The 13,968-nt window shown below is 44.5% G+C and overlaps 1 protein-coding gene across 3 annotated transcripts in view; it reads left to right on the top strand.

The window, feature by feature from the left end:
- The window catches only part of PCDH19 (protocadherin 19), a 126,665-nt gene extending 114,556 nt beyond the window's left edge, over window positions 1–12,109 (top strand). For all 3 annotated transcript variants that reach the window (XM_062183944.1, XM_062183943.1, XM_062183945.1), the window contains one exon: window positions 10,075–12,109. In XM_062183944.1, coding sequence (XP_062039928.1) covers window positions 10,075–10,673 — 599 coding nt within the window. In that variant the 3' untranslated portion in view covers window positions 10,674–12,109. The remainder of the gene's footprint in view (window positions 1–10,074) is intronic.
- The last annotated feature ends 1,859 nt before the right edge of the window (window positions 12,110–13,968 follow it).

The following is a 13,968-nucleotide window of genomic DNA, read 5'->3' as shown; positions in this document are numbered from 1 at the left end:
GTCCCTTAATGTCCTTGCCATTAATCTGCAACACTAAAGTGGGACGTTCATTTAAAAGCATATGTAAGCCGGTAAAATTAATGCCAGAGGACCCAAAGTTACCAGCGCCGCGAACGTGGTTTTTAGCTGGGATTAAAGAGTGAAGACTGGGCAGTAATAACATTTGTGCGATACGGTCTCCAGGATTGATTACTAAAGGTCCCTGAGGGGCCTGAACCATGATCTTTACTTTACCAGTGAAATCAGAGTCAACTACCCCGGGGATCACAGCTAGCCCTCGGAGGGCGGCGGAGGACCGACCCAACACTAATCCAACCGAATCCGGGGGCAGAGGACCGGAGCAGTCGCTCTCCACTAATTGTACCCCCATCTCCGGAGTTAAGAGGAGAGGGGAGGTGGCGCGGAGGTCCAGGCCTGCGGACCCGTGAGTGGCACGGGCTGAGGGTGCACTGGGTGTAGCGCAGACACGGGAGGTGGAACCTGAGAGTAGATTTGATTTTGGGGGCTCCTCGCTGGGTTGGGGAGCCCCCTCTGGCCGTTTTTTGGCCCCTGGGCGCTACCTGTAAGTGGGTTGCCATCGATATCGAAAGCAGAACGGCATACCTCTGCCCTATGAGGGCCCTTGCGGCAACGGCGACAAGGCTCTATGCCTGAAGGCTGTGCCGTGGAATACCCATGGCTGAGATTGGGGCAATCGCGTTTTCTGTGACCCGGTTGATGACATTGGAAGCAAAGTCCTGAAGATATGGGGGGTCGGGTCGATTTAGATTTTGGACTGTTTTCTTTGACTTTTGCCAGCATCGCAGCTAGGCCCGCATTAGTAAGTGGCCCACCGGTATCTCTGCAGTATTTTAACCAGGAGTCCAGAGATTTATGTCTATATTGTCGAAGAATGTTTTTGCACTCTTTATTAGCCTGCTCAAAAATAATTTGTTTGACCAGTGGCTGAACGTCAACCTCGGAAGGGAAAATACGCGACGCAGCCTCAAGTATGCGAGCGACAAAATCAGCGAAGGGTTCGGCCGTGCCCTGAACGATCTTGGTGAGGTGGCTAGCTGAGTCACTTGGATTGGACGCCTGCCTCCACGCACGTTGGGCACAGTTGGAAATTTGCCTGTATACTTGTCTAGGGAATTGGGTCTGGTCAGCCTGATAAGGTCCACGCCCTAAAAGCATATCAGCATTCCACGTAGGGTGGCCGTCCTCAGCATTTTCATCTGCCTGGTCATGACAGCACTCTGTATTCATAGATTGCCACAAAAGAAAGCCGCCTGGACTTAAACAGGCCCGAGCCAATTGGGTCCAGTCGCTAGGTGTTAAAATGGACTGGCCGACTGATTCAAGGAGTGACAATGTGAATGGGGCTGTGGGTCCATAGTCATGGACCGCAGCCTTAAGTTGTTTTAATACTGTCATGTCCAATGGTTCGTGCCGGGCCTCTCGCGTGCCCAAAGCCAAAACAGGGTAAGCCTGAGCGGGGGCAGTGGGAGCGCCAGTTCGCAACTGTTTCCAGGCTTGTTGATGAAACTGTCTGCCTGAAAAAGGTGGCACATTTGGGACGTTTAATGGCCATGGCGGCACGGGTGTTAGATGGGGCTGAGGCACGCCTACATGACCGCCAGTAGGAGGCGCTGCGTCTTTAATCTGATGGGCGGGCACGACATCGATAGGAGGAGCCGTAGGCACTAGAGGGCGTAAACAGGCATCTTTTAACTTTTGCCGCAGCTGCGCATACGTAGGAGGCGGGGATTTAGGATCGCCGTCCCCTTCCCCCTCAGACTCAGAGGAGGCGGAGCCACATTCGGAGCCTGAGGCCAGTGAGGAAGTCTGGCATCCCGTGTCCTTAAATTGTATGAGGTCCCGGGCGCCGTCCGAGCTCTGAGAACGAACTTCCTCGAGAGCCTCGCGAACCGCCGTAAGAGTCGGGCGGTCCGCTCCCACCGACCTCTCCTCTTGGAGGCACGCCCGCAGTAGTTCCCATAAGGGGAGAACAACGGGGTCGATATCGGGTTCCTGGGGATCGTTAACTGTGCGCCGGAGATCCTTTCCTAATTTCTCCCAAGACTCAAGAGTTATTTGGCCCTCGTGGGTGAGCCACGGCGCAAAGAAATCAACACTTCCAAGGAACCTGACAAGTGTGGTCTTAGAAACCTTAATCCCTTTGCTACGCAATAATGCTTTTAACGGATTAAGCAACATTGAATGGCTAGATGAATTTCCCATTTTCAGTTTAAAGCGGGAAGACACGTCCGCTATCTTATTTTCAGTTTAAAGCGGGGGAACAAGTCTGCTATTCTTTCAGTTTAAAGCGGGGAAACACGTCCGCTATCTTAGGGTGCGTCCACCCTCCAACCACGAGATATACCTCACTCGCGGGGCCCAGACGGTAAGACTGACCTCGCTTACCTTCTACTTACCGGGCAACGTAGAGGAAGCTCCCCGTACGGGCCACCAGCTGCTCGGCGCCGTCCTCGTCCAGCAAGAGACAGAGACCGAACACTTTGCACGGGGTTCCTTTATTGCTCGGCAAGCAGGAGATCCAGCTTCGATCTCTTCTGGGCAGGAACTTCCCTTACACCCGCGTAGCAAGGGTTTATATGCACAATACACGTCACAAATCAGGTGATAGGCTAGAAGCGCGGGGATAGGACAATCTCGTGGCAAGGCGGGAAGGAGCGAGCTAGAGCGGGAAATCTAAGGCGGGAAGGAGCGAGCAAGAGCGGGAACTCCCTGAGATGAGGAAGAACCCGGAAGCAGGGAGTCGGCGCCATCTTAGGGGCACGGTTCCTCCGGTCTGGTTCCCTACAGTGAATGCTATAAAAGGAGGTACTATGAGACCTACCTTAGTCTAAGGATCAGATAAAGGAAGTGAAATTTAAGTTGAGACTTCATGGATAATCAGTCATGAGCTGTGTTCATCTGATGGTAATATAGACTGCCCATCTCCCACTACAGAAAATAAATCAATGGCCTAAACAAGAAGGAAGTTTAATTTTCCTGTTATATATAAGAAATTCAGATTTGGTGAGATGGCTTTATGTCTTCAATATCCCTAGGTCCTTGTATGTTTCTATTCTGTTACTCACAGGCACATGGCTTCCATCTTCAGGGTTACCACACAGTATTAGAATAGATTATGCAGCTCCAGCCATATGTCTTCATTGCAGACAGGACACAGCAGGGAGGAATCAGGACAAAATGGTCTCCAGCTAAGTCAGCTCTTCATATTTAAGGAGTTTTCATGACATCTTGCCTTCATCACATTGGTCCAGTCTTAGATGGCCACTCTTGTCTGCGAGGGGGGCTAAGAAATGAAGATTTAGCTGAGCACATTGCCATCCCTAGCAGAAGTAGGGCTCTGCTTTTAATGAACAAAAATAGAGAAAGGGAGTTAGATAATTGGTTATCTTTGTTTCAGATGAATAGGAACTAGGCAGATTAAAGGGGGGGGCACACATCAGTTATGTTTTCTTAATTTCTTTAGGTACACATTAACAGTTTAAACAACACTTTGTCATAATCATTGCCACAATCTCTTCCATTACATTGCACAAAATTTAGCCCTGCTTTGGTCATAGATTGTCTTGCTCATGGAGTGATGCAGACTAAACTAAGTAGATGTGTATGAGCACAATCCAGGAAGCTGCTTTGGTTTACACATCACTTGCTTGTAGGCTGTGTTACTGGGCTACTTAGAAGTAGCTAACTACTTGAACTCTTAGGAACTGGAACTTCTGCTTTCTGCCTCATTGATTGCAGGTCACTTCTGAAGAGGTAGCACATTGCTTTTGTAACTGTAACCTTGAACTCTTTCATGGTTGGATTTTTGTCTGTGATCATTAGGACCTTTGAGTTAATACACCCAAACTCTGAATTAAAGAACTGTCAGCATCATCAAACACGTCCATTGTGACTGGATATCTATACAAGCCTGACAGATCCTCTTTGCTGCTCTATTCCACCAGGATTTAAAAAGTTTTAGCAAAGCCTGACTTGGTGTTTTTGTCATTTTCTTGTATTACTTTGGTTCGGACTATGGGTAGGCTCTTTCTAGTGTGAAAGCACTTTGTTTGCCCACATCTGAAGAGACAGACATTTCAGTCCCAAGGAGAGTGATAATCGCTGCACAAAGTTTTGCTATTATCTGCACAAAATAACATATTCTGATCTTTTTCTACTTGAATTACTTCCTTATCCATCATGACTTAGTCATTGCTGGCTCTTATGCCTCCTATACCCTTACAAGACTGATGCTTTTATTCAAGATTGTATTATTTTTTGCCAGTGGTTTGGGAATTCTCTCACCAAGGTCCCTAATGGCAGATTGTGGCCAGAAAATACTTATTACTGTCTAGATTAAAGAAACATTTTTCTGTATTTTTAATCTAAAATAATCGGACGTGTTTTGAATTAAGGAGTTCTCTGGTGTCAAGATTTGTGTCCATTTTCCAAATGTATGCATTCTGTCAATTCTTTTTTATTTTTGGCAAATCCTAGGGACAATTTCAGAAGGAGGAAAGACCAATTTGCAAATTCATTGGTTAACTCCATTATGTGTATGCTTAAAGACACCTCTCTTCATTCATCTCTACATAGTAATGTGTTTGAGTGTCCACTACAATGTGTGGACTTGAAACTACTGAATTTTGCTTTGCATAGGTTCAGGCCAATAGTTTTAGATAAAGATGAAGCAAAGAACCAAATCACAAAGAGGCTCATAAGAGGAATCTTAGCAGAAAATTGCTTGTTAGCCTACCTCTGATTAAGCTGGAGCCAGAATCTTGAAAGTTCCTTTGTGAGGATGTTAGAGGGTTCCTCTCTAGTCTCATGCCTATATCCCCAGCTGCTATACTACATGATGGCAGGCATATAAACCTTCCTAGTCCTGTATTATTCCCAGTCTCCTTTTTTTAAAAAAATCTGGTCTGTGTTTGTTGCTGTTGTTAAGGGGACTTGTAATGTAATCTCACTTTTAACATACTTAAATTTCTTTATTAAGATGAAGTTTCAATTTTTGAAATGTAATTCATATGCAGTACATCTATGAATGTAGGTTACCATGTGTTGGGCAGAGATGTTCTTCCTGCATGTCTATATTAACCATGTTTTCTTTCGTATAGAAAATGGCTACAAATGCTTTAAAGCTAGGTTAGAGTCTCTTTGAATTGTATTGACACAAATGTTATAAAATGTTATTTGAAACCAATGATGATAAACTGCAACTTAAGGACTTAAGGAAATGCTGGTTTCAGATCCAAACCAGGGGTGAGACATTGTGAATAAATGAGTCTCTTTGATTCCAGTCTCTACTTGCATGAGATAAGAGCAATGAATATAATAAGCTCACATAGGGCACCGGGTTCTAGTCCTGGTTGCTCTTCTTCCAGTCCAGCTCTCTGCTGTGGCCCAGGAGGGCAGTGGAGGATGGCCGAAGTGCTTGGGCCCTGCACTACATGGGAGACCAGGACGAAGCACCTGGCTCCTGGCTTTGGATCGGCGCAATGCCGGCCGTAGCAGCCATTTGGGGAGTGAACCAATGGAAGGAAACCTTTCTCTCTCTTTCTCTCTCTCTCTCTCTCTCTCTCACTGTCTATAACTCTACCTGTCAAATAAATAAAAAAAAAACTCACATAATTAATCTGAAAATGCATATTATTTTAATTATATAGGACTAAGATAGACTTAGTAAGATGGGTAGATAGGCTTAGACTGGTTGCATCCTTGGGCCCACTGCATTGGTTTATGTTTTCCTCTTCCCAGTGATATTTTTCCCCTTTTGTCAATGGGCAAGCCAAAGGTGATTACTGTCTTTACAGAGAAGCTTCTGAGAAGACTGAATTCCTTGCTCTGGTCTTCCTGGATTTATAAGATCTTAGAGTACCTGTCTCTGGGGTTTCTGGCTTCCTTTCATGTATGCCAGGGATCCAGATCTCATCATGCTGTTCATTTTTTTAAAGATTTATTTATTTATTTGAAAGGCAGAGTTATAGAGAGGCAGAGGTGGGGGAGGGGTCTTCCATCTGCTGGTTCACTCCCCAATTGGCTGCAAAGGTTGGAGATGCACCGATCTGAAGCCAGGCACCAGGAGCTTCTTCCGGGTCTCCCATGTGGGTGCAGGGGCCCTAGGACCTGGGCCATCCTCTACTGCTTTCGCAGGCCATTGCAGAGAGCTGGACTGGAAGAGGAGCAACGTGGACTAGAACTGGTGCCCATATGGGATGCCGGCACTGAAGGCAGTGGCTTTACCCGATAAGCCACAGTGCTGGCTCCCATGCTATTCATTTTAAGACAACCTACACTTGGCTTCAAAGTGACACATGGGTGGCAATCTGTCATTGAATGCTGCTGAAGAAAACTGCATCTCAAAATCTGAAGAAAGCCACGTTATACTAAAAACTCAAAGATATAAGGGCTTTATGTTGAGCACATTGGCAAGACCATACTTGAGTGTAGTTCACCACTGTTAAGTTTTAGAAGCACGAGCAAATGCCCCATAATATCACTATGAAGATTGGCTTCACTTGGTTTTCACTTCAGAACTGGTCACAAGTCTATGGTTCCAGAGTTGAAAGGCTAAGGCTTCTATGCCTTTATGCACTAAGTTGGGGATTAAAAAGAACGGGGTTCCCACAGCCTTCTGGACATTTTTGCTGACATCTCACCCTGATTCATAAAAATGGAAGTCAATTATTGAACTGTTCCCTACCTGCAACTCCCTACTCTCCATGACTAAATAAATATTTAGAGCTATTGTTCAGAAGGTCATGAACTGGGCCTCAGAAGAGATGGTGAGACAGAAACATCTTGCTGGGAGACTATAGTATAGGATGCAAATTCTGTCCTACTAGGGGGATCCTGTGGCCTTCCTGGGGAAAGTGCTAGGTTGGGGTGAAAGTGATTTGACAGTGGATCAGTTCTTTCACAAATAACGAATGTTTCTCAAGTGTATCCCAACATGGTTCCTCTACTTTCATGTTTTTCTACCTCCCAGGGACATAGGCATGCTGAATCATGATAGAGTATCAGATGACGGCACTGAGAGTTCCCAGGGAAGGGGCAGAGAAAGGGCTCTGACAAAGCGTTCAGTTTGCTGAGGTGGCCATGCATTCCTGGTGTGGAACTCTGCTGGAGTTGGCAGAAGCATTGTCCTGTCTACAAGGAAGGCACTTTTCTTGTTGGTGATGATACTCCTTATTTGCTTCCAATTTCCCCCAAATTCTGAATGTTCCATTCCTTAGTACCAAAAGGGGGCTGCACATGGCCATCTTCAAGATAAATTGAGAAATTGTATCCAGTTGCAGTGAAAGAATCTTATCTTTAGTTGGTTTTTAAGTAGCTTAAATGAGGTCAAGGACCATGCCTAAAGTTGTGTTGAAACCCTGACTTAGCTTGGATTAGGTCCTTGACATTTAACTGATTCCAATGCCTTTTCTACAAATGATGAAGTATATAACCGATTCAACCATTATTCCTGAGGTCCTACTCCCACCTGTTTAGCAGAGAAACCTTGATAAATGAGGCAGAGCAATACGTTATTTTGTTATGCCATTTACTGTTTAAAAACAATTAAAAACAAGCAAACAAAACCTACCAAAAAAAAAAAAAAACAAAAAGCAAGGGTACACAGAAGGTGTGTTATATATAGACTGATGTCAGACAAAAACCTGAATTGCATACTTCTTTCCCCTGCAGAAAAGCAGTCACAGAATGTATTTCCAACTTTTTTTTTGCATACACACACAGACACACACACACATTTCTGTACTTACAATCTCACCTAGTCCCTCCACTTCCTCCAATCCTGCCCCTAGGTTTTCTGTAAATTTTCATTAGGTCTTTTTTTTTTATTTTTGACAGGCAGAGTGGACAGTGAGAGAGAGAGAGACAGAGAGAAAGGTCTTCCTTTGCCGTTGGTTCACCCTCTAATGGCCGCCACGGTAGCGCGCTGCGGCCGGTGCACCGCGCTGTTCCGATGGCAGGAGCCAGGTGCTTCTCCTGGTCTCCCATGGGGTGCAGGGCCCAAACACTTGGGCCATCCTCCACTGCACTCCCTGGCCACAGCAGAGAGCTGGCCTGGAAGAGGGGCAACCGGGACAGGATCGGTGCCCCGACCGGGACTAGAACCCGGTGTGCCGGCGCCGCAAGGCGGAGGATTAGCCTGTTGAGCCACGGTGCCGGCCTCATTAGGTCTTCTTTGTGCATGAGTGTAACACAGGGGTCTGTGCAGTGGGTTTAGCCGCCATCTGCAGTGCTGGCATCCGTGTGGGTGCTAGTTTGAATTCTGGCTGCACCACTTCCGATCCACCTCTCTGCTAATGTGCCTGGGAAAGCAGCAGAGGCCCAAGTGCTTGGGCCCCTGCACCCATGTGGGAGACCTGGGAAAAGCCCAGGTTCCTGGCTTCAGCCTGGCCCAACCTCAGCCAGTTGACTGTTAGGGGACTGAACCAGCAGATGGAAGATCTCTCTCTCTCTCTCTCTCTCTCGATTTTCTCCCTCTCCCTCCCTTTCCCCCACCCTGTGCACACACACGCGCCGCGCGTGCACCTGTGTGTGTGTGTGTGTTTGTGTATGTAATTCAGACTTATAAATAAATAAATTAAAAAAATGTAACAAATATAAATCTAGAAAACTAGGGAAAACTAGAAAAATATGGATCTAGAAAACTAGGGCTCTAAACCAGCATTGACATGAACAGTTTTCCAATGGACAGGCGGAAGTTAACCCTGAGTTCAAGCCCATGTTGAAAACCCCTATGAGAGCCAAATTAAAATTGTAACCCTTAATGAACCTGATCTGGAAATAGAAAAACATGTCTCGCCAATAATTATGACTTTTAATTGCTGAGATCTTCTATGATGTAATTAAAGTAATTCATGAAGTATTTCTTTATTTTAAGAAATATAGTCCTAATGAAACTGCAGATAGGAAAAATCAGATTGACTAGGTGGGTCCAGTTAAACAACGCCCAACATGTGAGTGATGTGTTCCGAGGGTCAGTTGAAGCTTGTGGATCAGCTGTAAGGATGAGATCTCAGTGCGCCTTCTGGTGGGAAATCAAGTCATGGAAATGGCGCAGTGAGGAGATTGGCTGGTGGGACCGATGGTGAAAAAGAAGTGATTTGATTGGATTTTCAAAGAGTATGATTCTGATGCAAACTTCGATTAAGCACTATGTATGAATAATAAGTAGGATGGAAGGGTGTTTGGCAGTGCTGTTGCTCAAAACAAAACAAAAAAGCCATGGCTTCTAAGATACACTGACTATTGCATTTCCTGTCCTGTCTCCACCTTTCTGCTGACTCCAGTTTCAAACACAGGTGATTTTTAGCAGGAGTTGATAAAAATGCTGACACTCAGCACCTTGACACTCAGGATAAAGTTTTTTAAAAAATACATTTTTAAAAATCATAACTTGTTTCCCTTTAGGTTTTTCATTTTGTCAGCAGCAGGAGCAGCAACAAAAATATTTTTTAAAAAGGTGGGGGCAGCGCTGTGGCATAGCGGGTAAGGCCACCACCTGCAGTGCTGGCATCCCATGTGGGTGCCGGTTTGGGTCCCAGCTGCTCCATTTCTGATCCCGCTTTTTGCTGTGGCCCGGGAAAGCAGTGGAAGATGGCCCAAGTCCTTGGGCCCCTGTACCCACGTGGGAGACCCAGAGGAGGCTTCTGGCTCCTGGCTTTGGATTGGCACAGCTCTGTCTGTTGCAGCCGTCTAGGGAGTGAACCAGCGGATGGAAGACCTCTCTCTCTCTCTCTCTCTCTCTCTCTCTCTCTCTCTCTGCCTCTCCTTTTCTCTCTGTGTAACTCTGACTTTCACGTAAATGGATGAATCTTTAAAAAAAGAGGGGGGGTATGCATAGGGGGAGAGCTGTAGCCTTAAAAAACAAAACAAAACAAAACAAAAAAACCCTCAATTCTTCACACTTATCCAAAATGGAAATAAAGGACTATCTAAAAGTGCCATTTCCCAATAGGGGCCTGTGGATACCTAAGAAGCCAGAGCACTGGGGAGTAACAATAATTTTTGGGAAAAGATGTCAATGATGAAATTGACATTTTCTTTTTTTCCAAACAGATCAGAATGAAGGATTTCATTGCAGGGAAGAATGCCGGATTCTTGGCCACTCTGACAGGTGCTGGATGCCTCGGAACCCCATGCCAACCCGCTCCAAGTCCCCTGAGCACGTGAGGAACATCATCGCACTGTCCATTGAGGCTACTGCTGCCGACGTTGAGGCTTACGACGACTGCGGCCCCACCAAGCGGACTTTTGCAACCTTTGGGAAAGATGTCAGCGACCACCCGACAGAGGAGAGGCCCACCCTGAAAGGCAAGAGGACTGTGGATGTGACCATCTGCAGCCCCAAGGTCAACGGCGCTATCCGGGAGGCCGGCAATGGCTGTGAGGCTATTAGCCCCATCACCTCCCCTCTCCACCTCAAGAGCCCTCTGCCTACCAAGCCTTCTGTGTCTTACACCGTTGCCCTGGCTCCCCCAGCCCGTGATCTGGAGCAGTATGTCAACAGTGTCAACAATGGCCCTTCTCGCCCCTCTGAAGCTGAGCCCCGTGGAGCTGACAGCGAGAAAGTCATGCATGAGGTCAACCCCATTCTGAAGGAGGGTCGTGACAAAGAGTCCCCTGGCGTGAAGCGTCTGAAGGATATCGTTCTCTAAATCAGTCTTGGGGAAGAAGAGAAAGAAACCACGCTGGCTAGCGAAGAAGCAGGAGCTGCTCGTTTTAATTTGCTCAGCAATGGTTGGTTCTTGAGTGGCTGTATTTCAGAGCTTTGCCTAAATGAGTTGTTAATAAATGACTATCATTCTGTGACAATCCCTCTCGTTTCAACAGGCAGCAGGGGTGTTCAGTTGGAGCAAATTAGCTTTGGTTTGAGTTGTTCATGGGGCCTTGATGTTGGGGAAACAGAGACAAATTCAATTGTGAAAAGTATTATGTATTAAGTGTTTGAATTTATATATTTTTCTATGTCAAAATTATAATATAAATTACCATTGTTTGTGGAGGATTACATTAAAAAAAGCAAAAGTCAAAAAAAAAAAAAAGCTCTGGACACCTTTAGTAAGCTCGCCACTGTTTTTCGTAGTGTAGACAAGTTAATGGTCATCTATTGTGTACTATTCATTGACTCAGTGATGTGAAATTGAGCCCCTAAAAGGTTGTCTCTGAAGCTCCAGTACTTTCCAATGCCGCTACTTTGCTGTGGACACCCCTGCTTTAAGAACCCTTTTGCTAGCTGTGCTATTGTTGTATTTGATATTGCAAATTGCTATGTGTGTGGTGATGGCAAAAGGCTTTTAAAGATTGGTGTTTTTTTTCTTAAAAAAATAATAAAACTACAGACAAAAACTAAGTGCAAACAGCTGAGACAGCAAATGAATGAGCAACACCACACATATAGATTGAGTACTTGGAGAATACTCACGTTTTTTAACCCATGGAGTGATTGCTCACCACCTTGCAAAGTATTTTTCCTGCCTTTCAGTCTTCTGCCTAGGCCCATGGTAGATCATTGCAGAAGGTCGTTTTGGATATGCTGCTATCTAATTTGCAGCTGTCAGAAATACTGTGGTGAAACTTTTAAGAGATCCATTTTTGTAATTTTCAGGCCCTGAACAGGAAAGTTGTTCCTGAAGTTATCGGTTTCCAGGCTTAGAAATCCCCTGTCTTCAGTCATTTAAAACTCAAAATGACTGGCTCTATTTTGAGATCTAAATTAGCATCTCTTCAGACACGTACTTCCTGATTCAGTGTTTCCCAATCATGATTGGAATTCTACTGTAAAGCAAGTCATGGGCTGGAATTGAGAACTCCATGTTGCTCTGTATCTTAGTCTTATAAATAACCAACGAGTAAGCAGTACAAAATGTACATTTAGGAAAAGACAGGTAACACGTAACAAGCAACAGCATCACAAATTCAATTCCCGTGCCTTCTAAATGGAGACACTCAGACACTTGAACTCGTCTTTTTTATGACTAGTACTTTTTTTGATTAAAAATGTGAACAGGAAACTCTTAAAATAAAAACCCTTTACATTTAGCTAACTCTTTTTTCTGTAGACTAGGACTATAACTTTTTTTTTATTATTATTAACAAGCTGCACATTCTTTTTGGTTTGTTTTAACATCCCTCTAACTTCCCCTTTTGTTGTTTGTCTATTAATATTTACTAGCCAACATAGTATTCTTGCAGCCTAAGAGTTTGTTATTTAAAATAAACGAAACAAATATGTCACCTTTGCTCTGCCTTGATCACAAACAAGTTGTTTCTAGAGAAACCAGTTTCTGTGGTTCTGTTCTCATTTTTTTTTTTTTTGAAATTCAAGATTACTCAGAAAGACGACTTAGAGGTTAGAGCACTAGAATGTGAAAGAGGATTTATTTTCTTATGTTTAGGTATATAGATAGCTCTTCTGAAGGCTTTGGTTACTTTTGCTTGAGTTCCTAGCTTTATACATTACTAGGCAGATTTTTCTTTTGCGGGAAGGGGAAAGGTTTTGAGTGGGGGGTGGGTGGGAGAGACACTAGGGATGGGGTTAGGTAGGGGAGAACATTTCTGAAAAAGAACCTATAATGAAGCTAGAAATCCATGCTTATTTCTTGTTCTGTGCTGAATACTACCTCATGCAAAATATTGGTGTGGCTGAAACTTGCCCTCTGAAACTGACACGATTAGAAATCTTCATTTTGCTTATTTCATTCTCCTTCATACATTTTTTCCTTCTCTAATCCATTTCGTTTTGGTAGCAGCTTATGAATTAGGTATTTATTCCTCTATGTGTTTAACACATTAAAACTTAAAAATCTTTCCCTTTATGATGGCTGCCTATAGAATGTAGACTATCCCTCACCCTGATCCATCCTGATAGTATGTTGTTAGCTACCAACTGAAGGTCACTTTGAAGTCAGATTTGACAGTTTTCTACAGGTGTACTTCTTACTATGCTCAGTGGGAACAAGGGAGCTGAAAAGATTGTGGAAAGTGGGAACATTGCATGTTAGGTGGCTGTTGAGCCTGAGAGGCCACTGGCTGCCATGTTTCAAGTGGTTAGAGTAGCTATGGTATTTGTTTTGCTTTTGTCTCTGGGCTTTTCTTTTATCACTTATTTATTCACTTACTAGAACTCAGTTCTAATCTCTAGATCCATCTTCTCCCTGTCCAAATGCTTGTGTTCTCAGTGGGCAGTCAGATATATTTTTGGCTTCCAAACTTTTACTGAGCAAGTCGAGATAATTTTTCTCATTAAGAAGATATTGCTTTCTTCCTTCAGTTCTTTGTGTATGTGCCCTCTGAGAAGCACAAGTGTATCTGAGGAAAGCTTTGTTTAGCTGGTTTTGTAGGCAGGGTGTGCCCGGAAGTAGGAATCTTGTGCAAGGACCCCCAAGTTTTCCTTTGGCTCATGTTTCTGCCCTCCTTTTTAACATGTCCCACAAAAAGCTACAAGAGCCAGAGGGCCAAAGATTCTTTCTTTTCCCTCTCTACTTGTGTTACACACTTAAACATGAGGGAACGGGTTCCTTTCCTCAGGCCTAGGGAGTTCTATTCCATTTATTTTGATGTCCCTTTTGAGGAGGAGTCGGTGTTGAATGTGACACCCTTTACTAATAACTTCCTTTGGCAATTCCCTGGGCAGGTGAACTTCTTCATGCATTATAAGGGGTTCAGTTTGCATTGATTGAATGTTTTTTCTCAATGTGGAAATACTATATAACAAAGACTAGGGAGAAGGGAACCATGCTCTGTGGAATTCCTATTTTCTCTTCCCTATATTGACGAATCTATGAACCTGTTCAGAATGAAACTTATCATCCTTTTGATCCTCTTGAAGCCAGCAGGCTAATTTATGGCCGATCTGATTGCTGAAATAGGTGATGGACCAAGGATCCTATCCTGTACTTCCTGCAGAGCAGTGGTTCTCAAAGTCTAGCTCCTGGACCAGCAATAACAATA

The sequence above is a fragment of the Lepus europaeus genome, chromosome X, assembly GCF_033115175.1.
Source record: "Lepus europaeus isolate LE1 chromosome X, mLepTim1.pri, whole genome shotgun sequence".
Lineage (NCBI taxonomy): Eukaryota > Metazoa > Chordata > Mammalia > Lagomorpha > Leporidae > Lepus > Lepus europaeus.
The sequence above is the reverse complement of the archived record's forward strand: the minus strand, read 5'-3'. Positions and strand labels throughout refer to the sequence as shown.